The 26919-nt window shown below is 43.9% G+C and overlaps 1 protein-coding gene across 1 annotated transcript; it reads right to left on the bottom strand.

Moving 5' to 3' along the window:
* Window positions 1–211: 211 nt before the first annotated feature.
* Window positions 212–2532, bottom strand: T265_06126 (hypothetical protein; the record flags this gene model as incomplete). Its single annotated transcript, XM_009171312.1, has 2 exons — window positions 212–319; window positions 2410–2532. Coding segments are annotated over 2 exons (165 nt in total), but the record flags the coding sequence as incomplete, so codon positions are not given.
* Window positions 2533–26919: the final 24387 nt, after the last annotated feature.

Genomic DNA, 26919 nt, shown 5'->3' with positions numbered 1-26919 from the left:
CTCAGTTTTTGACGCACGGCACTAGTATGGGTTGCCGCAGCGTTTAGCTGTTGATAGCGTGAAAGCGAGAGTGGAATTGGTCGAGGTAAACACAAGGGAAACGCTGAGAATGTTTTGTTTTTAAGTATTAAGGACATTCGGCCGGATAAACGGCGTCGTCGGTCACGTGACGTCGCCCTGCTTGACGTTTAACCAGGTGACCCTTTCACCTTATCGCTGTTGCACAGGCTCCTGGTGATCAAGCCCGTTTATGTTTGGGTGTTCCGTACACCACTGTTCCAACCTGGCGTTGTTTCTAGGGAAGATGATGATGATGATTCTGAAGAAAGGTGAGTTTGATGTGTTCATCCTTCATTGGTACCCCAATTCGTCTCACACTAGCTGTACAAAGTGATTTTTACTGCGCTAATTTTCGGGTCTCAACGTTCAGCTGGTGTTTTCTACATCCGCATGTATGCCCACACTGCGGAATTCTTCTCGTATTGGGATAATAAACCTAAGGTCAGCTTCACAATGTTGTGTTGCGAACTGTCTTTTGGATTCAGCAGTCAGATGATGTTGCGGACGGTGGGCTTCAGGAACACCCATTACTCTAAGCTACATAGGTGGTGTCACAATCCATTTATCCCGAATCCTTTTCCCGCCTATTTAGATATGAGTGAACGAGTGAGATTCCGCTATCGGGATAGATACGCTGTGTTCTTCATCTCATCGAATTGGAACTAACAAAACTTTATTCGTCCTGAATGCATCGGCTGACTGCTGTTTAGGCGTCTCGGTAGTTTCTGTTGGTTGATCGCTCGCAGCCATCCTGGAGAATCAGTCGGTTTGCAGTTGTTTCCATCACCTGAAGAAACTTTCGCCAACAAAGCACATCAGTTACAGCTGTGGCAATTTCGGCTAACAAGCAAATGTGTTTGATGAATCCTTGTGGTAGAGTTCAAATATTGTGTTTGAAGTAGGGTACCTACTACCTGTAACTGACGAGCTTCGTTATGGGAAACATGTGTATCATGGTACCTCTGTCCAAAGAAGTAGTTACCAATTGTTTTCCCTTGCAAAAAACCAAGAGATCACCAAAACATGTTTCCGCCTTGAGGTTACTGTTTACTGAATGGGGGGGATGGGTTCTCATAGAAATATTTCCATGAACTGATCTGAGTATATTAGCACTACCGTTAGAACGAAGATTGATGGTGACCCTCAACACTCAAGACCATGTAGAATCATCGCCTTCAATCGAAAAGTAAGATCTGATAAAAATATTTATTGGAACTTAATTCATATGGTGGCATTTACCTTGTCACTGATATCCATAGTAATCTTCCAGCATTCCAGGAGAACTACTGAGACAGACAGCTGCGGTTTAGAAGTAGAGTTTGGTTAGGAAGTGGTTGTCTTATTCGCGTCCAACACAGATCAGAATGTGCACCGTAGCTTTTGAACAACGGATGACCTCCCAGTAGTTTGCACCCTCATGAAGGAGCCCATGTCCAGCTAAACATTTTGTTTTGATTCGCAGACGACTAGTCGAATTGAAACAGTTTTCACATCATACTGTGACCGGTACTGTTAGTTTTTTAACAGTGTAACAGCTTAAGGCCATAGCAGTTTCCCTTTGGCCGTTTGATCTTCAGCCATATCAACCCTAAATCCAGTAGTAAAAGAAAGGGTGACAGTGCCCTCTCCCTGGATGGAGGTTTGAGGGTAAATTCGCAACCATGCCATTCTACGTAAACTCTGTTCGGGGTCACGAGTTACGTGTCTGGCAGTGGTTATGATCTACGTAGCCCTCTCCGACCTGTCCGTATTTCAGGTCATGAGTCTGTTTGTTGCTGAAACGGGCTCCCCACAAAATGAAGTACGGAACCCATGTTTGAGTTACCATCTTACAGTAAGCCCTAAAATCTACGTGCCTCTGTCCAAGCACTGCCACCGCAAAAAAAATTCATTCGAATAGTGACAAATGTCCAATGTTTATTTTATTTCGCAGTGCTCAACAGTTGATGTTGTACCTTGGGACCAGGGAAATTACACAGCTTTTGATTAACCATTCTCCGTAAATTTGAAGGGCCTAGAAAGCGCTCTTTGTTAAATGAATGTTTGTACAAAGCATCCCAATTGGGGAAAACCCGAAGCACCGGGAGTGTTGCTTGCTTGAAGGTTTCTTGTAAAAGAAGAGCGCTGTGTCAAAATAACAGGTTGGTGGCCTAACACTGGCCAGGGTCCGGTGGAGCATTGAGTCCGTTAGATGTGTAGGTGTTTGCAAACTGCGCAGCTTTCCAATCACTGCACGGTTTACAACACAACTACCCTTGTAGGGTAATCGCGGCAGAATGAATACGATTGGTGCAGAGGATTTACGTTGTTGGGGGCGAGATGGCCCAAGTGGTTAGAGCGCGAATTTACTGACCGGAAGGTCCGTGGTTCGAATCCGACCTTCCCCTGTCAGGCTTGGGCAACCTGGAAGTATCCCAGCCCTCATGCCACCTTCGGGTGGCATGGTAGTTAGGCGCCAGAAGAGTGCTACAGCTGGACGATTTACGTTGTTAAGTGGCACCGGTTGTATGTGAATTCAGATGTATCCCTGTGCGTGGTTTGCTACAGTGTCAGGTGGTTTTCAGGGCAGCGGGTTACTTGCAAAGACCACTTAAACCTTGCAGTTCTTAGAATGGTCGGAACCTATTCTTCAAGCGTCATGACTGGAATTCGATTGGAGACTCATTTCCAGTGTTCCCCGCAGAGAAGTTCTAATGCATGCGCAAGGCAACTTTGGAATATCCGATTAGAGTAAAAAGTTACCTAAGTACTCTGTGGTACGACGGTGAGGAGTATCGGATGAATGTTTAACCTACTAGAATTATCACTTGCTGCTGAGTCGGAAGACAAGAAAATAAGCAATACTAACAAATGCTCGGTTTATGCGGCCACTGACTGGCCATCCTTCCGAATTAATCTGCCATGTTTGGAGTCACAGATATAATCAAATCACTATACCTTTACGGTATAAACATCACATACCGTTGCTTACTCTGTTCCCTATGCACAGCTTTCCTGATTATAAACTGATCACCGCGAAAATAGTGATTAGCTCCAGCTCAAAATTCACTTGACTGACAAATATCAGCTCTGAGGAAAGCCTCCCGCCAATCGAGCTTTCCCTAATGCACTTTTTTTTAAAGAGTTGACCTTCCACGTCGTTGCTGGGTTTTCGTAGGAGGGAATGACGGGCTGAGTACAGTGAGAACTTTAATTTCACCCCCGCTATCAGCACTAATGTAATTTTGTTCCCTTGTTTCAGGGTTGCGCAGGGCTGATGCGATAATTGTGGAAAACTCTGGCAATGTTTCAAGCAAACCAGAACGTTCGCAATGTGCGGTTGGCTCGAACACAACCCTCGACATGAATTGTGACTAATCTGATGCCTGTAGGTAATGCGGGCTTTAACTCTGTCTAATAGTGTGGGCATGATGGCTTTTCCATCGAAATTACGGCTGGGCTTAACTATTTACAATGGTTTCCGTGGGCGTAGGTTTCGTTACTTTCTACCGATTTTGTTTTTTCCACCCCTGCTGTGAGCAGAAATCCAATGCCCAGTGTGATACTGCCAACGGTTTCCATACTTACCGAAGTCAATACTGTCTTCCAATTTGTCCGGTAACTGGAGCGCATGCGTGCACTGAGCTGCATTCTTCGAACCACTAGTTTGCCCAACCGTGAATACTATCCTGTAACCTACCTACTTTTCAGTTATGTGAGCTTGTGTAGACATATCGACGACATGCTCGCAGACATCCCTATAGCACAGACTTTTGTCACGTTTTAGTTTATTGTATCACGCGACTTTTTAGTGTCGTCCTGGTTTCTGTCGCTCACGGATAACCCTGATAACCACCTGCCTTCTGACAGAAGCTCTAGCGTCCACCTGCTTAGCATTGTCCAGCCACGTGATTCAGTCCGCGATTCCTGTGGATTTCCAGCGCGACCCACTGGGTGTTGTATTTTGGCTCTGTTCCGTACCTTGTCACTGGACAACCAAGAGACGAGACATATAGTCTGGGATTGGAGTAATATTTTGCGGGTATGCTGGTAGCGAGCATTTCCGGTTTCATTAGCTGAGACTCTTCAAATGAGACTAAACAAACTATCTTCCAGTTCCTGGTTAGGATTTCACTGGCATACAACCACAATAACTGATTTGGAAATAATCTTGCTCTGAAGATAGCTGATCTGTCGCACGCGCTATAACACGTCTACATCCAGAAACATTAAGTCAGACTGCTATTCGCAGTTGTTCTGTTTCCAATCAGACAAGCGGAATCATATGAACTTCATCCTGAGCGATGAGTTACATTAACGGTGCTTAAACTTGAGATGGCCTCCCATTAATTGAAGTCTGCTGCAACACAGGTCATCTGTTCTCTCATTGGATCGTGGAGTCGTTTGCCCTACTGGAAAACAGACCGTACGCCCCTCACGAAGCTTGAATTTCCCTTTTGTCTCTACAGGTTATTCAGTCTTGCAGGCTCGACCACAGGCTCTGAGGTTCGTGCTCCAACCTCATCGCCTGGACCAGGACCACGTGAATTGGTTTCGATGGCCACAGTGTTGAAGACGGATGAACTGGATTATGTGCACGATATCGTATTTGTCCGACACTTCCTACTTCTAGCACCTGTGTTTAACACGAAACCGATTGGTTTCTGATGGACTGAGTCGGCCACCTGAACTAAGTTCCACTATATTTTCACGTAGACGGTTCCAGATGTCTCTTAGATTGGGATACTTTGGTGTTCTTCAGGTAGTCAACTTTGCCTGATTGTTTTTTTTCATTTCCCATCGATTTGCGCTAATCCGCGCGACTGTGCAGTTTGGTAAAAGTGACTGTTGCATAATCCCTACCACAAGTCGCAAATTAGTACTGCTGAAGATCTCATCGGATCCCGAAATCCTCAGCCTTACAAGGCTGATGGAATCAGTCACACAACAAAAGTCTTTCACCGCTAGGGTTTTCGGACGCAGACTTAAGCTTTACTATCTCAACACTTGGTCCATTTCAAAGCCCATTCATTTGTGATAGATATCAAGTCCTTTATGAGGGTTGGTGTTCTGTCAGGTAAACTGTGGCGATTCACTGGATGCCCAACTACTTTGTCTTTGTCAACGTGTAATTTAAACAGAGCCCATATTTCGCATATGCCTTTCCCCGAAATCTTAGGCACTTCCCTTCGTCTGTTACAAGTGAAGTTTTGATTAGAGGTTTTGCTTCTTCAAAGTGAAACCACGCGCAAGTCTTAGAACTAGACTCGTGCACTTTGAAGCTGTTCTACATATTCTAGCCAGCTCACATGCCGTACTCATTCCTTGATGTCGTAAAAACTGCGTATAGTCCATGGATCGCTTGGAGTAAAAGTATGAGAGCTTCTTTGCTTATGTCATTTTGTCGCCAGGCGGTCTCAGCGCTATAGTGATGTTCGCTACCGTTTGCCAACATCTTTGCCGTTTTATACTCTGAAAAGTGAATTCCCAGCGTAAAAATGTGTAAAAATGAGAATTAGAACATTTTTGTACGTTTCAGTAGGAAGGCTATGTAAAACATCCAACTCGGCACTGACGATTTCACCTTGAAGCACCTGCAATCCAACTTCCAAGCTCGTCGAACAGACCAACAACCGAGCAGCGCACCCGGGTCACCTATATTCCGCAACAGCGCTAAGCTATACTCAAGACTGTCATATGCCGCACTCCACTAAATTGCAAATTTTTAGGATCTGAGGCATAACGATCTACCTCCCTTCAAACGTGCTGCAAGTACTAAGGACGTGGTTATAATTTCACTGAAAATCATGACCTCGGAAATGCTGAACTGGCTCACTTGAATGTGAAAGCTCAATTTTCTGTTGTAGAAATCAGCCTGGTTCAGACTGCGAAAAACAAGCGGCCTAAAGCAGACTATTTAGATGGGAGCCATTCGGTTGATGAACGGATGATCCTCGATGGATGGCAAACCCACACCATAGAAAGACACTATGGATCCATAAAAATGGTCGTAGAATAGCCCATTCACTTAGTGGATGACATCATCAATGATGTCATTTGGCCTATTCGCAGTGGAAGAAGTAGTAAATAGATTCGCAGTCCCGAAGGGCTAACCATGAGGAATGAGAGCAGATGACGCAGTGCCAAGACTCTTCCATAGATGGTAGCGTAAAAGTAGTGAGAGACTGTCCATCTTTCATCCGGTGGTTTTGCGTCTTGATTTCTATTATTTTTGAAACGACTTTTAGTGAGAATGGATTTTGCACATCTGCGGGTGGTATTATGCATCTTGCCTGTAAACAGACCGCAGCACATAAATGCGAATTTGTTTATCATCTGTATTTATTATCTTACTTCAACACAAAACCATGCCACGTCTGTTACTTCTGGATGAAATTGAGCTCCTAACAACCTAACGAGTTAGGTCAGTGTTTCAAGTACGACTCTTTTTCTTGTATCTCAAACTTCTCGGTACGATCATGGGAGCGCTTTGAATTTGCCAGAGTACGTGACAATCAGCTTCCGGAATCTTATACCGAATAGCGGGTGGACTTTTCAAGTTTAAGTGACATCCCAGCGATAATACAGGGTTTGATGCCATCGACTCGAGTGACTTTTCCTCATTTCTACTAAATACCATAATGTACCTTTCATATTTATTGGATTTGAATCGGATGGATTAGGAAGGTCGACGCAAAGCCCGTAGAAACGGCAGATTCTGTTAACTAAATCCACGAGGCGGCCAACTGGCCTGTTGTGTCTTTTTGGTGACTCAATCACTTTCTTAAACTAGAAGGGTTGATCAGTGAAGACAGATTTGCCAGGAAATGTGTTTGACGTCTTATCCCAAAACCGATTTAGGTATTATGAAAATGCAGGGCTCGTCATGGTAAAGCACTGTTCCAAACACGTCGGTCGTGAGATAGCCGCACATTTACTGACGAGGAACTGAAACAGACACAACAGTGATTCAGCACGTTCGCTAACAGAGGTGTTGCTAATGGTTCTTCTGTCTGCTTGCAAATCCGCCAACCTGGTAACCTACTCACCACTACTGAAGGAGTCGAAAGAGAAGTACTACCCAACAATTCGAAATGATGGCTTCTCGGTCGGTTCCAAACTTTGGCGCGCTAATTCTAGGTGTCTTTTTTCGTAGTGATAACTTCTCCAGAGGAACCAACATTATCTAACTAAAAAAGTGGAGATCTGTCGGTAGCACAAATGCTTAGGTAAACCAACCACGCCTTGTTCGGTCACGTCCAAATCGCTTTGCCGAACAGCTGAAAGGCGCGTTGGGAGGAGGGGAAGAGTAAGACCGAAAAAATTTTCGCCATTGCTACTCTTTATGGCGATCATGCTGAGGTGAACGCCGCTGCAACAGGTCGATGAACCAGTGTGAGTGGTTTGAACAATTTGGTCAGTTGATGATACTGGCAGCTTCACGCGTTCAGGCCAAATCAGGTCACTGTACTGTTGAACACTGCTTGAAGCTCAGAGGTAGCCTGTTTTCGCTGGCTGTCTTCGTACGCAATGACGACTGCAATGCATTTGGTTTATGAGTTAGGGGTAGGAAGCAACGATGGCTCGGTTCACGAAACAGCCTTGCTCAGTTATCGATCGGAATTTGTTTTGTCGCTGTTAACCAGGTTGCAGTTTTCCGGTCAAATATGAGTGTTTGTTACGATGGATCCAATGCACGTTACTGAGTTAGATGCACACTCACAGCGCATCGAGTTAAGCGCATCATTGAGTTACTTTATGAGCGATAGATTAGCTTGGACTGGGTCAGCAAACGTCATTTACATGGAAAGAAGCCAAAAAGAGTACGATGAGATCAAGAACTCACTTCCTTATGCTTCAGCAACTAGGGCGGTTTGGCCGATCAGACAGAGAAGAGGTGAATGTAAGTGAATCAAGTAGAATCTTCTGCAAATTTATCAGGTGATCGGCCACGTGCTCTTTTTTTACTCTCACTGACGGGATGGGATTGCACTGTCCGGTAAATAAGCGCTTGTCTGTCATCCAGAAGGCTACTACTCTAGAAAAGCTGTCGCACCAAGATGCCACTCAAAATTCTCTGAAAGTGTGTCGGGAAACCACTTAGGATTGCTCGTAACGAACCGTTTCAGCAGCACATTGAATACGGCTTGTCAACAAGGAACTTTCGCATCTAAGTAGGTCAGAATTTCACGGGGTCATTCATACCACTTTTTCAATGGTTTCAGAGAATGAGTGCGATTCATGTTGAGCTCCCTATCATACGGAGTCTTTGGTGCGGGCAGTTTTGCAGTTTATCACTGACGGAAATCGTTAGGAAGATAGGTGTGTGTTGATCAGGTACCAGATAAGTGTATTTGTTATCGATGTCCACAGTCATATTTGTGGAGGAGAGCACAGCAAGTGACATATAATGGTGTTGATGAATTTCGCAAAACTACCCTAAAGTTATTGACCAATCATTATCAAAAGGATGTATTCAGTGCCGGTGAAACTGCTGAATCGGGCTAATGGGTCCTATGCAGGAGCATAATGTGGCCTTACCACTTCTTTTCCATAGCATACGTAGATTTTTCCCACTTTTTCACCTAGTTTTTCTCCACGCAGCACCGTTGGCTGTTTGAATGACTTCTTTTAATTTCTCACATGCGTTGTAGAAGATATCTACTGTCTAACTGGTTTGCAGCTATTTTCTTCCTGATCAGTGTAAGAACTGTTCACTTTACCCGTTTGCAAATGTTCCCATCAAAAACCACTCGCCATCTGAACTACGTCCATCTTTCCAACTGTTCGCTGGAACAAATAAGGTGCTTCTTGCAGTGTGCACTCTTTGCTTGTCGAGTGGCTTGTTTCACACCAGCCTACGACAGTCAGGTTCTTTGTTTGCAGCATAGCCAGAGCGTTGATTGTAAAAATGCGTTTCTTTCTTTCCCGTAATTTTGACCAATACTGCAGCGCCCCAGTTGTTGACAGTAAATGTGTACCTACTGTATTTCAAACTTCCTGGGATGTGTTGAGAGTGTGACTTTTGGTGTCCTGTAAACAAGAGAACCCAGCATCAATAAGGAAAGGTGTCTGATTTTCGTTTCATTCGTTACCCGCGTAATTAGTGGCCTTGACCTGGTTGTTGGGGCGCTAACGTTGGTCACGTGATTTGGAAATCCAGTGCGATTGGTCCTATGAAAAGTAAATCATGTGGTACTACAGGATGTTACATAACAGCAGTAGGACAGGCATTTTTCGAACTCGAACACATCGAGCCTAGTCGAGTTGTGCATGAAAGTTCACTGTCCCATTAACTCTTTTTTTCTCTCCCTCTCTCGGGTTTCAAATATATTAAAGCAAATGAAATAAATGAAACTTACTAAACTTTGAGGAACTGAGATATCAGTATCGGAACTGATGATTCCTTCTCTAATGATGATAACCATGATCAGACTATCTTAGTCAACCATAGTAGGGTATTACTTTAAATAGGTATTCTACTGGATTAGAAACAATGTTCACTTATCTGTCTGAAGCAACTGGTGTGTACATTTCGATTGAAATTTCCACCCCGTATTCCTGTTTTTTTTCAGCTCACAACAGTAGGTTACGCAATGACTATAGATTGCTTGACGATTGCCCACTCGGGTGATCATCTGATGAAAAACAAACTTCTCATTTCTCATCGAAGCATAGTAACTTTTAAGAATCAGAGGGAAAATTAGGGAAGTCCTGGTCTGTGAATTAATGCGTATGCCAAAAATGCGCAATTCAGTACGCTCGTCCCATTTCTCTGGTAAGCGACTATTCCTGGTTTACACGGCAAACTGTGTCTCAAATTCATGAAAATTTCGGGGAAGGGAGGGGGGAAGATGCGACTTGGATGCTCACACTACGTTTTAATGCTCTTCCGTGGTTTATGAGTTCTAAGTTTTATCGTCCACGAGCAACGCAGTCCACATAGCCTCCAACCGGAATAAAGTACACAATGCTGCACTGTGTTTCAGCATGAGATACATTGCTTTATGTAATATTTTATACAATATACGTTGATCAGCACTGCCAACCAAACGACCAAAGCCACCTGATGGTTTGTCGTTGGGTCTTAATAGTGACCTTTTCATACTCCTAAAATATCAACCTGAGGACAACGTCCGTCCCATGAGCTCAAACATGGCGAAACTAGTTATTGATCGTCAACGAGCCATCATAAGCCCAAAAGAAGTATATCAATAAAAAAGCTAGAAAACCCTCAAGTATAAAGTCATTCTGAGCAGATTATAATATTTGATGTGCTCAACAACCTGACTACTGAACCCACCCTTACCGACCACGGGCTGAAATACATGTGCTCAAGACAGGTCAGTGCATAGTGACAGTAGCAATGGATAATTATTGGTCTAAGTTACATTACGGTAATCAAGGAACATCGAGGGACATAAAAATTGTAACCGAATATTCAGTGTGGCTTCTATGGGATGACTAGAATAGATCAGAAGCGAAGGTTCTGTGTTTTGACGATCAAGTCACCGAATGAGGGCTGGACAGTAGTCAGCCTTCTGGTCTTCATCGTCCCCAAGGCCACCGCGATTAAAGAAATTCATTGCGGAAAAATTTCGGTAAAAGCAATATTCACCCGAACCTTGTTTTTTTCACACTCAGTGAACAACCGACCTTGAGATAGGGAACGCAAAGTCGGTCTCCTCTGAGTATGCACCTTCCGGTACCTAGTTGGCACTAGTGACTGTGTTCAACGTCCTCGTTGTTCAACTATCCCGTGTAGGGCTGAATAGTGCACTGGTTGATAAACGTAAAATCTCAAATTACAAAATGCTGTGACTAGGCATGGCTTCCGTAAAGTCCTAGAACACCGAAGCTCTACATTAACCGATGGAACAATAAATCTCTGAACTACGCCTTTCGGAAGTTCCCAGACTACTCGCAATCGAAGAACGTGTACACTCCTTCTGATAACCAAATGACCAGAAATGATAGCATCGCCGCGGGAATAACTAGAAACCGGAAAAAGACGCAAATTCTTTCTCAAAAGTATATCTGTCTGCCGCTGTCTTATTTAGAGATACGTTTCGATATAATCCCCAGGGTTAGCTCAGTATCTTTTTCTACGGGTTACGAAGCAGGCCAGGACTATTCAACACTCAAAATCACCTTTCCAGCTGATAACCTCGAGAATGTGCTGGAGGGGTTATCAAGCCAAGGCCGAAGTGGAAACAAGTTCATTGCTCCCACGTTCCGGTGCCTTATCTATAACCTAGAATCTAAGCTAAACTCTTGCTCTGCACTGGTGCAATTGAAGGATCGTCTCCCGGCAAACAGAACCAGGGACTGTATCTACAAAATTAAGTGTAACGACTGACTGCAATAAGGCCTACATAGGAGAGACAGCCAGGAAACTTCACAACAGAATCGGAGAGCAGAGCAGAAAAATAAACAGGCCGCCGAGAAACGCGGATGAATATCAAGCGTTTATAGAAGATTCGGCAATCGCGGAACATGCATTGGAAATGGAACACAAAATAGATTTAGAAAATGCTGAGGTTTTGAGGCGGTCCACGTCACAGAGACTGATAGCTAAGGCGGTAGAAATCGCCAAGCATCCCAGTATCAACAGAATAGTAGGCATGGAACTGGCAAGCGTGTGGAGTGGGTTTTGGCCAGTCAACCTGACACGTGTTGGTGTGCGGTCATCAGAAGGAGGAGTATTCGTCATCAGAATTTCACTTGACCTCACCCCCCCCTCAAACTAAATTGTCGGAGCACTCCCAATCCCACAAAGACCAGGGAAAATCTACCAGTGGCAACCGAGGTGAATCATTAACTGAAGCACCCTGAAGTGGAAGATTAACGAACTAAACCCGATCGGAATTAATTTGACCCCCCCAATCCACCAAAGCAAGATTTTGACACCTTCACTAACCGTTAATTGACACTCAACACTGATCTGGTGTGATAATCTGAAGAGGACTGACTTACTGATTGATTCCCCTCCTGCTTATAACCTGGCCAATTTGGTGACCTGCTCACTTGGGCTGATGAAGCCTTTGTGTCAAAAGCGAAACGTTGCCCAAATAAAAACTACACATTGTTTACAAGGATCTTCTGAAACGATGACTTCTTAAGCGGTTCCAAACTTTTTCCAACTGATTGTAAACTCATGCTCGTTTAAGCTGTAGGGGCGCAGTGATCAAGCCTCGCCTTACCAGTAATATCGAAACCTCTTGTTGGTGTATCGCTGTGCTGACAATTTAGTGAACGTCCGCACAATACGAGGACGAATGACACTGAGCCAGACACCCACGTGACAGTGCGACCTTGGGGCAAAAAACCGTGGTAGTTCGGTCGCTTCATTGGACCTTGACCAAAACAGCCACATGACTGTCTGTCCAAAATCTCATCTTATCTACCATGTTGCCTGAGCAGGTGTCCGACCAACCGGGGAAAATTGCTGACTAACTTGGAACCAACTGGATACTCAAGTGGATATCAGTTGAATCCCGATTAGTGGAAGCAAAAAGGTTGTCTTATACTGCTGTTGAAATGATATACAAGGTACCAAGCACTGCGTACAGGAGTTCTTATACATCCTATTACAGATCTCGCTCTTCTTGAAGCTCAACACTTAGATATAGTTTCTGAATTCCCATCAATCTTATTGTAAGCTAAAACACTCAGATGCACGTATGTGGAGTTATATCCTCGATCGAGTATCAACTGAATACATTGTTTATAATAAACTTCACAGGCAATTGCTGAGCGCCGGACCCCAGCTCAAGAAGGACTGGAAATGTAGCTTAAAGTTCCATGATATTTGTAGCGCTACAGTAGTCGAAGAATTGTGCAATTTTTTGGAGGTGATAAGTAATACCAAGAACTTGTACCTTGGAAAAGCTGATTTTAGTCTAACTGTATGGCCACCAGCAAAACAGTGCCCCTCCCCCGAAAGAGTATTCAGCTTGCACCGACACAGTGACACCATGGATGGAATATGGGTTGATGAAAAATTAGTCATTTTCTCCAAAATCCAGATTCGGCTGGGCTTATTTGATGTTTGCTTACTGTTGATATGGTTGGGTCACCCTTTTTTAGCCACAGTTTCACTCCTAAGAAACAAAAATTAGTGATTCTTTGTCCAGTTGTGCTCATGTCCAGATAAGATAGCGGGTGGTCAGCTCTAGTCTGGCTCTATTCCAGATACTGTGGTCCCCACAGTGAAAATAGTCAAGGAGTATCCAGATCAAGGCAATAGAGGAATAGGAGAGTGGTATGTTTCTTTAAGACAATACGGCTCTAGAAAGTTGAACTTGGGCAAGTTAGCGGGAGTGCGGAATAGTGGAATCTCGTGTGCCTCGACCTGTTTTTGCTATCATTCCTGAGCTTGGTAACAGGTCCACAAAAGTCTGGTCACCGTTAGGGTATAAGTTTTCAGCATGCAGCAATAATATAATGGCGAAGTAAGCGTCGGTTTGGGTGAGCAGGCCAGCAACAAATTAACTAGCTCGTGATAAACTGATATCCAGAAATCGCGGAAATTTTGTTGGTAAAACGTAAGAGTTGCATCCATCGACTCTGGTTACTGGATTTCAGACGAATTTTCTGTTTGCTTTCGAAAACAACTACCATGGTATCAGTTGGCTGATGTTTGAAACGGAGTTTGACAAGTTGTTAATAGGGTTACTGGCCGAATAAACAAATCCCTGGAAACTGATTACATCAGATCTAGGATGTGAACTGAGGACGTTGAGAATTATACGGAAGGTATGTGGCTGAAGCTGAATGCTCAGAAGGATCATGATTGTGAAACGTGAAGGATGCACATAGTATTAAGTGCAAAATTTCTCGATAATTTTCTCTCCGATCAGTACGATTTGGTGCATCATGATCGGTTTTAAAGTCGGCGACGAGAAAATGGAATCCTGTTGTTCGTTCTTGCTGGTTTGGATATTTAGTCCGACCGGAAAGATGATCTCGTCACGCGAGGGGTGGTTTCATGTGGGCTTTAGGTAGCATACAGTTGCCAAAACCTCATCAATTCAGTTGAATTGCCGATGGGGTAGTCTACCGGACCGATTCATTCATTCAGTGGGTTAACTCAGCACATTTATGGGGGACATCCCGTTTCTCAGTTATCCTTGTTCTAGGTTTCCCAATAAAGAAAGTCTCATAAAACTTTGAACATGTGATCGGCTGCAGCCGCTTGGGCAGAAAAATCTTCCAAGGTTGCGTAACTAGAAGAGTGCCCTTTTATAGTCATCTTCTTGGTATATTTTCCTCTTGGATACTTCCCTCTCTCTGTGCACACTTTACCAGTGGTAACTGTGGAACTGCTGAATAGAACACAGTATGGAAGAGTTTCACTCTTTTGGAGAAGCCCACAAAGAGAGGCACCTCAAATGACAAGGCGGCTACTGCTCCATGGAAGATTTTTTCCTAAGAGTCCATTCAAGCGGTCGACATCCCCGGTAAACGACTAATGTTACCAACACTGATGCCATAGTGTTCCGCGACAAAAGCAGGTTATTCTTGACTTGATTTAGATTGATTGATAGCCTGTCATGGAACTTGTGTGACTAAGCGGGTTGAGGTAAGAGGACACTATCAAACTATCAGACTATCCTATCAGGTAGGATAGCTGGATTTTCTGAGTTTCAGGTAATAACTTCGAAATATCATGTTATGTCTCCCGCCGTTCCAGCTCGAGTGTGATTAGATGTTTGATGACTCTGATGAACAAACAGACTGTACTCACGTTAATCACGCAGTCCACCTATGTATAAGTGACAGATTTCAAATTTGTTAGACATCAGATGAATTTACCCTGGTTAACGGTTTCATCGTATCTTATCAGATCATCCACAGACTACGTTGTCCTGGGTTAATGACCCTCATTATAATGATTAGGTCACTGACACGATCGCGTGTTAGGCCAAAGGCCCCTCTAACTTGCGCCTGATACAACCGAATATGCTTGGCTCCTCAAAATTTGCAGCAGAGCTGGATTAACCTACAGCTGAGTTCCCCCGAACCAATTGCAGTTATTGATAATAGTCAATTTCATTCGTAAATCTCAAGTGGAAAAACAAGCGTATCTTGCTCTCTCCCAATAGTGTCTACTTTTGGGAGAGCGAGTAGTGTTCAGGTTGGTTAGGTTTCCAACAAACCCAGACCTTGTTTGGTCCCTTAAGTCAGTACTTCTTCATCGCACATGTCTAACTAAATTAGCCTGTTAGTAAGGCTCTGTCGGAGACTAACTGGGGATCAAAACTGGACTGCATCTCGATAGAGTAATGGGATTCATATTAACCTTGTTAATCGAGAATCGTCTATATTGACTTCTGACTATAACGTCAAGCCGTCAATTTATCATTCGGGACAATTCATCCACTTGCTGCAGTCACAACTTGCAATAGGAAATGAAGGTTTGTGATACTCTTTAACGTGTCTGTTCGACAGACCTGTAGCTAGGTCCTCTTTGATGGCGATGTGTTAGTTATGAACATGGCACCTCCTAGAGTGTTGGGCATCCTATTCAGGTATTCAGCTGTTTGACCGGGTAACCGCTAGGTAGTTACTGCTATTTGTGCGTGATATGATTGAGATGCGCGTACAACTTACAAACACGGCTACTGTGTGAATGTCGTTGAACTTAGGTTAATGAACGTCTGATAAATTGCTGGTCGAGTACAGGTGAGTGCGACGTACGACTCTAGCATGCTCGGCAAAATGATCACTCACGTGACATATGACAGCCTTCGGTAAACTCAGTTTGAACTTCGAAACAGGATTAACAACAATCTATGAACGCTTTTATGTGAAGTGCAAAAAGACTAAAACTTTTGTGAAGGCTGTGTACGAGTGTGTTGATTTGCTACTGTCCGCTCTGTCCGTTTTAGCTCTGGTAACACCAGTGGCACGCACCTGACGGATTTCTGATTGTACATACCACCTAATGGTGCTTTACTGGATCTCAACTGTTGGAATATATGTTTGGTGCAATTATGGGAGCTGAGTTTGTTTCGTTTAGTTCCTAACTCTGCCCGGTTAGTTACCCCTGCTATTCCACCGAGTGGCAAACTAAGTGGAATGTACAGTAGACATGTTCACTATACTTCTCAAAACACATTACATCAAACCATTGATTTACCGTTATATTATCGACGTGGTGAAATTTACACTTTGAACTCGTTTCGTTCGCCATTCCACCGTAATTTATCACCTTTGTTTGCATTACATTAGCTAGATCCTCATAGCGAAGGTCTCACGGACGCATACTACTGAAGTGGTCATATTGGGCAATGTTCACCTCCCAGAATTTATGATATAAGCATATATGAGCTGAGCATTTTGACCACAAGTTTCGGATTTCTTACGTTTTTGACGACTGGGCAACTGATCACCTCATGTACCGGCCTTAGCGACAAATTTCTGTGAGGTTATATGAGACACTGCATCGCGTAATTTACTGAACTTGTTGTAGCTTCAGTTACCCAAGCTGGTGGCTGACGATGATGTAATGCTGTCCATCCAAATTCAACTAACTACTTAATCAGACTTGCGTATCTTCAACGAATTCAACCTTAACAACGTGAAACGAAGAGCCTGACCACTGAAGCCATCGTCGAAATGTCAACAAAAGACGAAGATGAAATTTCTTTCACCGAATATGACACGTAAGGTTCTATGAAAAAAACTGGGTAAAAGAGGAGTTTAAGGGGATGCGCTTCGAGTGCCTCAAGATCAGCCTAATGGCCGTCTGTTGATGAAACCAACAGAGATCGGCAGAGATTCTAGGTGGATCTGCTCCGGGTGGTCCACCTAAAATGCAAGGAGTAATCGCTGATCAGCAATGTGGACAACTTGGTCGAAATATATTTCATTGTACACCAGGTTCCCCAAGGCGAGGAGTGAACTAAGAAAAAGAAACGACTGCTTTCTTGGTGTTCACCAGTGTAACCGTGAATCGAGCTGTATTGAAAGGCGGTCTGCAAGGATCAACATCTTCGGCTAACAGGGGAAGATATTTCCTGAAGGAAACTGGTCGCTTAGAAATGGAGGTCATTTTTGGCCACTTACTACTTGGCCACTTACTACTACAAAGCCCGTTGTTATTCTGTGGAGGAACATCGCTCTCGCGGGCATCTAGTTCCCCATTTCAAAGGGTGCGGCTCGTGTACGATAAAGTGTTAATTGAATAGGATAGATGTGACGTTTCCTCATTTGGTTTTCGTTTTTCGGCGATCGACTCAGAAGAGCATTTATGTGATGGGCATGTGTACATAAGATGAATGATGTACTTTCCTGGAAAGAGAAACTTGCTGAATGCGAACAGGAGGCCCTTTTAAAGGTCAGTGTATTTGGCTCAATAGAGTCCATTAAGGGGTTCCTATAAATCCTTCGTGTCCTATCTTTAGGAGCAGGTTAACCAGAGGAGGAAGGGGTGAAAATATTTCCCGCACTGCTGTGAACTTGCATGCGTTTTGTGTTTAGCTGCTTAATCTACTCAGGATATGAGGAAATAAAACAGTAGAAGCCTATATCACAAAGCCGCAACCATCTATTAACGTGTGTGCAACGTCCCAATGAGTCTAGTAATCGAACTTCGTTCAGCAAATATGGGACTAGTACATGTTGAATAATCACTCAGCGACGATCATTCTTCAAAACACCTTTGACTTTGTGACTCGGTTACTTCGTATTCCGCACTGATTGTTTTTGGTAATAAGTCCTTCCAGTACGCGAATAATGGTTTCGTGCATCGCGAAAACGAACACCATTTCAGCTTGAGAGAATCATCTGAAGGTGTGTCATCCCTTCCCAGCTTCTATCAGTGGAGCTTCATTCGATTTTGTACCTCTAGTACTGCGTTCCCGAGCTTCCTCCAACCACTATTATTATGTTGACTGTACGGACTATTTCGTCCCAAAGGCTATATATATGTCTATTACATGATATAAACCACGCTACTTAAGTTACCCAAACATTGTGTATAGTTTTCAAAGCCGGACACGAATTCTGTCATCTGTGTCATCAACAAACACACGTGACCCAATGTTACCGTCAACACCGCAAAAAGTTTCTATCAAACGGATGGTGGCACATGATTCTAACGTGACCTCAATACTAGATTTGGCTAGATATGCCCTCGTCCTGAGTGAAGTTCTTTAGGTTCAGTCAAAACAATGCCTGAGTGAACAGTTCACAAGTGTTGATTAAGGGCCGGTAAGTAGTATTCACCAAAATAATGTCCTGTTCCATATCCGGCGGAGTTGGAATGAAGACAGACTTGAGTACACTTTGTTACTGGAGGTTTTATACAACAAGACTCAATCCATATGTCCCTGCTGTGTTCCACTGTAAGAAGAAGGCAAAACAATCCACGTGTGCACGTTATTCAGAGCGCGAAAGCAGCGGTTTATTTGTGACCTCGAGCTCTATAATGTATAATGGAACAACAGAAAAAACTTCGTCATCGAACTCACATAGTTAAGTGGTTTTTACTAATAGCACCTGGAGATCTCATTTGGAAGCAGAAATGGCTTAAGTGAGGAATCCGTATGGAAAACGAGGTAAATTTCAGTGGAACCAAAGCACACTAGTAGCATTGATGCAGCCAAATTAAAAGTTACATGAGTCTGATAATTGTAAAGCAGGATGTGGTTGGGCTGTGGAAACAACCAACCACACATTCCGTCCTGATTCATTAACGAAGTCTAGGCCTTGAGGAACCTCATTAAATCTGAGTTTTGCTTGCAATCATCATCATCATCATGCTCATCACCATCATCGCTAGCAACAACACTGGTGTTTAAATACGGGTGTTTCGCAGTCGAACAGGTACATCAGTTTATTCAAAGGGGAGTTTTTACGTCTGCAGTACCTTTTAGATGTTCACCACCCAAAGTAACAGGAAAAACATACTGTTAATGAGTTTTCGTACCACCCAGGAAAAACATACTGTTAATGAGTTTTCGGATAATTTTTAATGACACATCACTACTCATAACGCTGATGTGAACTTTTCGTCACGCTGTTTCCCGTCTTTTAACACTCGCCTATACTCATCGGGTGGGCTTGCACCACCAGAAGAATTAGCAGGTCTCATAATACGGTGACTCACCTTTGTGTCGGGTTAAACACCTCGGACATTTTCATTCTCTTCAAGTCTCCTCGGTAGTCGCGTCCTTGCTAACGATCGCTATTTTGTATGCGCACATATCATTGTGAATACTGATAGAATTCACTGCTTTATCTATTCACAGTGATGCGCACATCAGTTCTGGAAAGTAAGCAATAAATTCGGAAATGGGTATCTCCTCAGTGCAGACCCGGCCATATGCAACATGTGGACGGAAGTGCCTCAGTAGGGTCGGTCTTGTGGATCATCAGCGTTCTCACTGGCCCACCTGACAAACAGAGCCTTCTCGGACCCTGGTAAGCTTGCTCCATTTTCATTATGACAGCGTAATTAACTGTCTGGCTAATGGAGTACCGCTAGGCTACCCATTGCCATCTTGATGATGTGCTGGTGGGTGGATCCAAGTAACACTTGCAAGATGCTGTATTGGAGGAGACGCGACAGTACACTGAAGCTTGAAGGATCTGACGGATAACTCTGGAACCTTGATGTTAAACAAACGACTGGTTCTAGTGCCAACTGTTATGCTGTCTTGTTTAGGCCACCTGATGGATTGCGACAGACCTCTGCACATTTATCCGCCAATCTTATTCCTTCAGGTTTACAGTGGCACCAAGGGCTTTCGTGCAACCCCACATTCAGTTTGGATCAAACCGTACATAGAATTATCTTGTGTGTAGGCGTCCAGCGGTGTGACCGCTCTTGACTGGCCGTTCCATGTGCCAGCGTTCATATGAGTGTACATGACTGGCCGTAGTTTTCACTGGTAGGTCAAACGAGTTTCACTTAGAGAAAATATGTCGACGAGGTAGCGTGGGAGCTGAATGGCTGCATAAGACGCACGGCTTTAGGCTCTACTACCACCAGATCTGTCAAGAAATGTCTAAATATCCCACTTTCCGACTCCAGATTGACACTTTTTCGCTGTTCTTTGTTTGTGGCTGATAACCAGTGTGGTTTTTAAATCTTTGGTACATTCGTGCCGTCCCGTTCCTTTGCTTCAACATCCCAAACTGTGATCTGATGACTGATTCTCTCTTATGCAGACAGATTTATGGAGGCCAATAACTTCAAAGTCTGACTCATTTAGCGGTGAGGGACCGGCTTCCCGTCCCTTTGCTTCAACATCCCAAACTGCGATCTGATGACTGATTCTCTCTTATGCAAACAGATTTATGGAGGCCAATAACTTCAACGTCTGACTCATTTAGCGGTGAGGGACCGGCTTATACAGAGGACACGGAGAATAGAGCAGAACCTCACACGGAGTTAGGCTTCGGACAGTATGTATATATAGCATAAAAACTGCAAAAGGGTTGTCCAGAGCAGAAAACCTGAGCTCAGTAGGTTTTTAGAGATACTACTCAAAACAATGTGCCTTTTGAAGTTTCTTCTGTTGTATTACCACAAAGACTAGAAGGAAGTAAACAGGTCGCAACCATCAAATGATATTTGTGTTGCATTGTGTAAACCACCTTTTCATCGGACGCTCTCGTCATTCTTTGTTGATTGCATTGGCACAGGTGATGAAATCTCCAATCAGTGTATTGGCAATCATGCGACACTGATAGAGAATATTAGATAAGAAGCTTCGCTCTCCGGACAATTGGACCAGAATCTTGATGGCATCTATGAAACCTAGGACATGAGAGAGAGAATGTGTGTAAAATTTACGAACGAGTCATATAGAGCTGCCCACAGTTTCGGCAGTGGCAGTCAAAATTTCCGTGAATCATCAAACTGAGAAAGTTCGTTTTGTTGAAGATGAAAAGAAAAAAGAAAATTGTTACAAATGCATTTGCTGAGTTATCACTGAATTTGCCACAAAATCAACCTGGAATCTTTGTGATTGGGTGACAAGCACCGAGTCGAAAGCACCCAATTTTGATTAGCTTGTATAGTAGCCAATCAAAGTATACCTTTCTTTGGTTTCCAGCACCTTCGGGACACATCAGTTTAATCGATGTGATGCTCGTTTACTCAGCGCGGCTCGCCTCCAGACAACGGTCGAGGCGGCCAGGTTCACTGAAGAGCTTTTGAAACGAGCCATTGTAATCTTTGACGATGCCTGCTCTTAAGAGTTTACGGATTCTTGGATGGGTGTACTGATGTCAAGAGCCACACTTTGAAAGCCCGTGTTGTCATTCAGGTAGCATGGTAGAACCCGTAGGAAACTCACATTCCTACAGCATAAAATCTCAACTTTGTGGTCAGAGGGGTTTTGTGCGGTGGAGTTTGGCTTCTCACATCAAGCAAATGATGGACGTTTCAGCGGTCAGTTCTCAATTTGAGGGAAGATAAGGCATGCCCAACTTGCACAACTGTCACCACGATGGCTCAGTCAACGTCAAGAGCGCTGCTAACCACATACGCCGTAGGATGAAAATGGGGCGTTCATGAAATAACATGGGGGGTTGTGTACGGGAGAGATCTCCGGCTCCACATGGGCTTTACCCTTCCGTTGATGTTAATCGCTCTTCTCCGTCGGTGAAATTACTTCACGAAACTTGGAAAAAGGCCATCAAAGTATCTGTGTCGAAAGTTAAGCGCGAACACTGCGGTGCTCCAAGCCCCAACGCAAGAATAGTCAAATAATTTGAGCGTCATTCCGGTGGTCGACAGAGCAAACCATCCTTGCTATCACATATGGGCACTCTTAAAACGGGACAACCCTAGACTGGAACATTTTCAGAGAACGCCACCGAAGTGCGATGCCCAAGTGAACTGCTTACAGGTGCGAACTACTTGCAACATTTCAGCAGCTGAACGGATGAATCAATTTAAGTAATAATTGCTGGATGTGGTGCCGGACATTCTCAAATCTCATGCGTTCACATCAACATTAGCGCTTCGCACCGAGACGTTATCCCATCTACGCGATAAGAGGCTATTTTCTTGTCAATGAAATTACTCAAAGAGCTCCGGCCGAATATCTCATCTTCTACCGGCGTTTTCGAGCCACAAAACCCGCTGCTGCCCATTGTTATTTGAATTTGCATTGTTAGTTGATCACACGAGATGTGGAATTATTTCCTCTTGGTATACTTGCAGAAAGACCAGTCTGTACAAAATTCGTACTACTGATATTGCTGATGGTATTATGATACTCCACCTTGGTGTACGACGACGCTGACATCCATGCCTACAACTTCCGAGATACCATTTTACCACCAAATTCTACTGATGTTCAGGTCGTATCAATGATGTAAGTGCACTGAACAGTGGATGATCTTAAAGCAAGCAGGCAAGCAAAACAACGGTTATGTTTGCCTCCAAATACAGTAGAGTGAAGATAGTTTAAGGAGTAACGATGAGCAGGTGAGTTATCCGCAAGCATCAGTACCGTGCTTCCTGTCCACAGTGGCTGAGCACGTACCTGGCGAAGCCATCCAGCATCGTGGATTACAGCAAGTGACACCCTCGGCATATGTGCACGTCCATACGCGAAAATCGGCACCGAAGCTTGTTTAAACACTAATAATGGGTCATGGACGTGTTTGTGTGGCTCGCGTTATTGACTGACTCCAATCCCATACATGCATCTTGGAATAATCATCCGCACTTGGAAGTTTCCGGCCAAGATTTTACAATAAACTGGAAAAGTATGTGGCTACATTAAGGGCAGTGCATCACCTAAATTTCGAGTTTTCACACTTTGAGGGAAGCTGAAGCGGCGACCCTTATCCAACCCATGCATTTTCCTTCGAAACATATTCTTTAGAACTTAAACTTTCGCGTAAAAATGCGGCATGTTTATGTACTCATCCTCTGAACAAAACGGTCTACAATCTGCCTTGCCTTTGTTGAAATTTGTTTGAACTAAACTTAAATCGTTGATTTTGGTGTACATTCGTCGTCATGGGGGCTTTTTGGCGGCACAATGCCCTTAGCTGAAAAGCTTTGCAAGTGGACTAAAACTTTTCACGTCAAAATGTTGCATTTTGTTGCGTATAAGCTTAAACCAAAAACTATCCTAATCTACGTTCATATTTTTATAGCTCACCAAATTTCATTGTCCACTGAAGCAGTCACAACTCTGGCGGAAAAAATCTGATGGACTACTTACCTAGCATCACTGGGACACATGGATGCCTAGATGGGGCTCAAAAGTTTGGACTCGTACCCTGAACTCAGTTGCCTATGCGTTTTAGTCCATCAGGGACAAGTTGTAGCTTTCGAAAATTCAATTCTATTGTGCGAATACTGAGCACCATTGCCATGAACCATGGAGTTTTTGACTCAACTTGGGATAGATTTTTCAAACAGCTTGGTTTTTGCACGGCCCTTATGCCTCACAATTCTTTAGAAGGTAATAAACGGCTGCATAAGGCATAATTGTTTCGTATTCGTTTGTGCAGCTGTCAGAAAGCGGCGATGGTGTTTCGCGTTATGCGCAGCTGTGCCGCCGAAGTAGCAAGCGAGGGTTAAAAATTGGACAGGGCCAGCGAGCTTAGCGAGTGTGTGCGCGTGCCTGCGCTAGACTGGGCAGAATGCACCACAGTCACGTGCATTTTGCCGAGATGCAACAATTGCGTTGCTTCGATGTTTTTCGGATGCCCTAAATGCCGATGAAATACGCAACGAATAATTTTGGGTGTGCCTCTGATTGTACATAGGTACAAATTTTACGTCTTCCCGTCCAACAATGATATGAGTAGGTGCGCCCGGTTATGTATGCTTTCTGGAGAAGCGTGAAACGTTTGGCTCATTCAAGCGATCATGAGCGAGCTGGCGCAGGTCAAATATTTGTGACAGATGAAATAGGGTCGAAGATGGAATTTTTCTGCGTGAAAGGAGATTTAGTGGGTTCTAATGGAGATTTGTTTGTATAAGTGGAACCAGTCTATGCGGAAATGCCGGAAATGGTTCCACAGCCGTCCTATCCTTGCTAGAAGCAATCAGCATTGCGTATCACACGAAATGCCAGGGAGCTTTAAGCTCATGAAATTACCCTTTTGACTACTAACGGTTGATCAGAAGTTTAATCGGCTGGCACATTAATTTGAAAGCCCTTGCTCATGACGAATTTCGGAGATGGCTATATTTGAGTTCTTTGCCAAAATGAGGTACTCTCGGGGTCCAACCACACGTAGGAGGGTGAATACAATCATAATATCTTTTTGCATCCACGCTAGGTATACGCTAAAGAGCAGGATAGGCGGACCCTGGGTTAAATCTCTTCGACTTTCTAACCCAGAAGTTATTGCGCACTAATTATTACGATAATCGAAAAAGCGCGCGGAACGAGAAGTATGTCCCAGAGGTGCGCTCTGTGTCAAAACACATCGGGCAAAGGATGGGCCAACTTGGTGGACAATTAAAGGCAGATAACTCGCTCAGGGTAGCTTCTGGAACTAAGACAGTGATAACCAACCTCAATCGTGCAACACTTGGTGGACACGGCGTAGAGTGGGGTGCCAAGGTTTCTGTATCGTTCACAAGGCAATCCGTAATCAACCTAGGTTGGCATAGCACCATACAGCCGCAGCGGCATACCGGTTTCGCTACTGGGAGGGGTCTGGACACTCTGTCGCTAGTTGGGTCTTCTGAATCGGCAGCCTTCCTGAGGTGATTTAGGCGGGTTCGACGGTTCCAAGTATATGTCGAAAAGACAGGTTATTTTCAAGAATCTGACGTTTTCGACAGATCAGAACGTTGACGAGAAACTTGCTGGTGGAAGAAGCGTACGCCGCTGCTCTTGGTACCATTGAGTGTTACCCCATCTCGGATTTCAAATGTGGGAGAGAGGATGTAAATGCCTTGCTTCGAGTGACTGGATTTCCTTCTAACAGGATCTGTGCTAGTTTCTTTTTCACCGTATTTGCTTAAACCGACTTTGGCGATGGTCGTGCGCGCATTAGGGCGTGATGGAACCTTTGATCCGCATTTTATCAACTCCTCCTCTTAAAGCAGATGGATAGACGCGTGCCCTTGGAAGGAGTGACGTCGATCCGAGTGACAAAATTGAAACAATTACTTTGGTTCTGTAAGTAGTAGATTGGCACCACGTAGTTGGCCAGGTGTGGAATTTGGCGGTACACAACCGAAAATAGTAATATGAAACAACTTAGTGACCATTTTGACGTCACGTTAATTTAACTGATCCGGTAACAAGTTTTACGCAATTGCTTATCGGAGCAATTTTTATGGGGCATAAATATCCGAAGGAGCAATTTCTCCTCTTTCTACGGCCTCGTTCATAAACAACTGGGCAATGTAGCGAAGCCGCTCAAGTTCCCACTAGCTACTGAGTCCCTGCTTTACGAGAAAGAACAATATTTTATGGCTGTTTCTGCCATGGTAGGAGGAGCACATTAGCCCGTTTTTCGTGCCGACTGGTCAGTCCGCTAGTTCCGTCTTAAACAGTTTCACACATTTCCAAAATCTTATCGGTTTTTTCTCAGACAATTTCGGTAACATCATAATTCCTTGGGCAATGAGTACGATAAGTTTTACACACGTAGCAGTTTGGTTCTCAACCGTGCGACAAAGTCGTGTTTGATCGACAGCAGATATGGAAAGTTTGGTTTGACCGTTGAAATGTTTTGCAATAAACAATAAGATACTTTGCTGACACCATAACAGGCTCCGATACAAGTTGCTTCTTCACTGTCAGAAGGATGACGACGATAAAATTCCCAGCTCCTTAAAAATCTGATTCAGTCTTCTTGTCGGCAGGTTTTTCCTTTCATTCACAAACTGCTGAACCCTTTGAATGAGCTTTTATGCGGGGCTTCTGTTATCGAAACAGTGGACCGACATCTCCACTGGACTTGGAAAGATAATGAAGTTAGAGCAAAAGAGCCGGGGGACATGTTTGGTGAAAATTCCGGGAAACTTCTTTAACAGAACAACGAGTTCAGGGTTTTGACGAACAATAGACTACATGGTGTTTCGTTTTTCCACTTTATTAAACTCAGAATTCGGCCGTAAATCAACGTCCATCACTTGCATAATACTCGTTTGGCGTTAACTGTATAACGCATAAGAAAGCCCACTCAGAATCAGACGGAATGCTTAGAAAATCCAGAGGTTCAGATGAAAGCTTATGAACGAGTGCGGTGGTAAACATGCGATAATAAGAATGGCATGGTGGTGTATACCTCCGTTCTCTGGGCACACAAGTGATGCTGAGTCCAAATGAGTCATGCCTGAATGAGGGATGTCAAGTCTCATTGAGATGATAACGGTCATCAAGGTGCGCGTTGGGTGAACATATATTATGTGAAATAAGTTTTGCCGAAATCGTAATCACAAGGATGTGAATGTCCCAGATTACATCAACGGTGGGAAAAATATCTAAGCAGGCATTTGAACCGGAGTGCCTTTGTTCCAGTAGTTACGCTAGGATAGCGTAAGTCCGTGTGCACACATGTGAGAAGTAAGCAATGCAGCATCACGACGAGGAAAGGACGGATGATACAACAGAAAAACTGTCATTCCAAACACCTCAATGATCAACTTCAAAGGTAGCAGGACGCACAAAATGAAAAGGCCTCATCAGACAACATTCAAGTCAATACGCGTGGGCACTTAAAAAGCTGAAGTATCTCGTCAACCGAATGTGAAAACAAATCCAATACTTCTTAATCTGGCATGTCGAAAGAAATTTGTTCTTTCTAAAGGATGTTCTGGTTTTTATGAAAGATAGTTGTGTACAGTGGACCTCGCGACCAATGTCGATATGGGCAGGTGTTGTCCCAATGCCCTCTGACACCCTATTGTTGCCGAGATTATTTGAATAG

The sequence above is a fragment of the Opisthorchis viverrini genome (genome assembly GCF_000715545.1).
Source record: "Opisthorchis viverrini unplaced genomic scaffold opera_v5_120, whole genome shotgun sequence".
Lineage (NCBI taxonomy): Eukaryota > Metazoa > Platyhelminthes > Trematoda > Opisthorchiida > Opisthorchiidae > Opisthorchis > Opisthorchis viverrini.
Note: the sequence above shows the minus strand (reverse complement) of the source record. Positions and strands in the feature narration are given on the sequence as shown.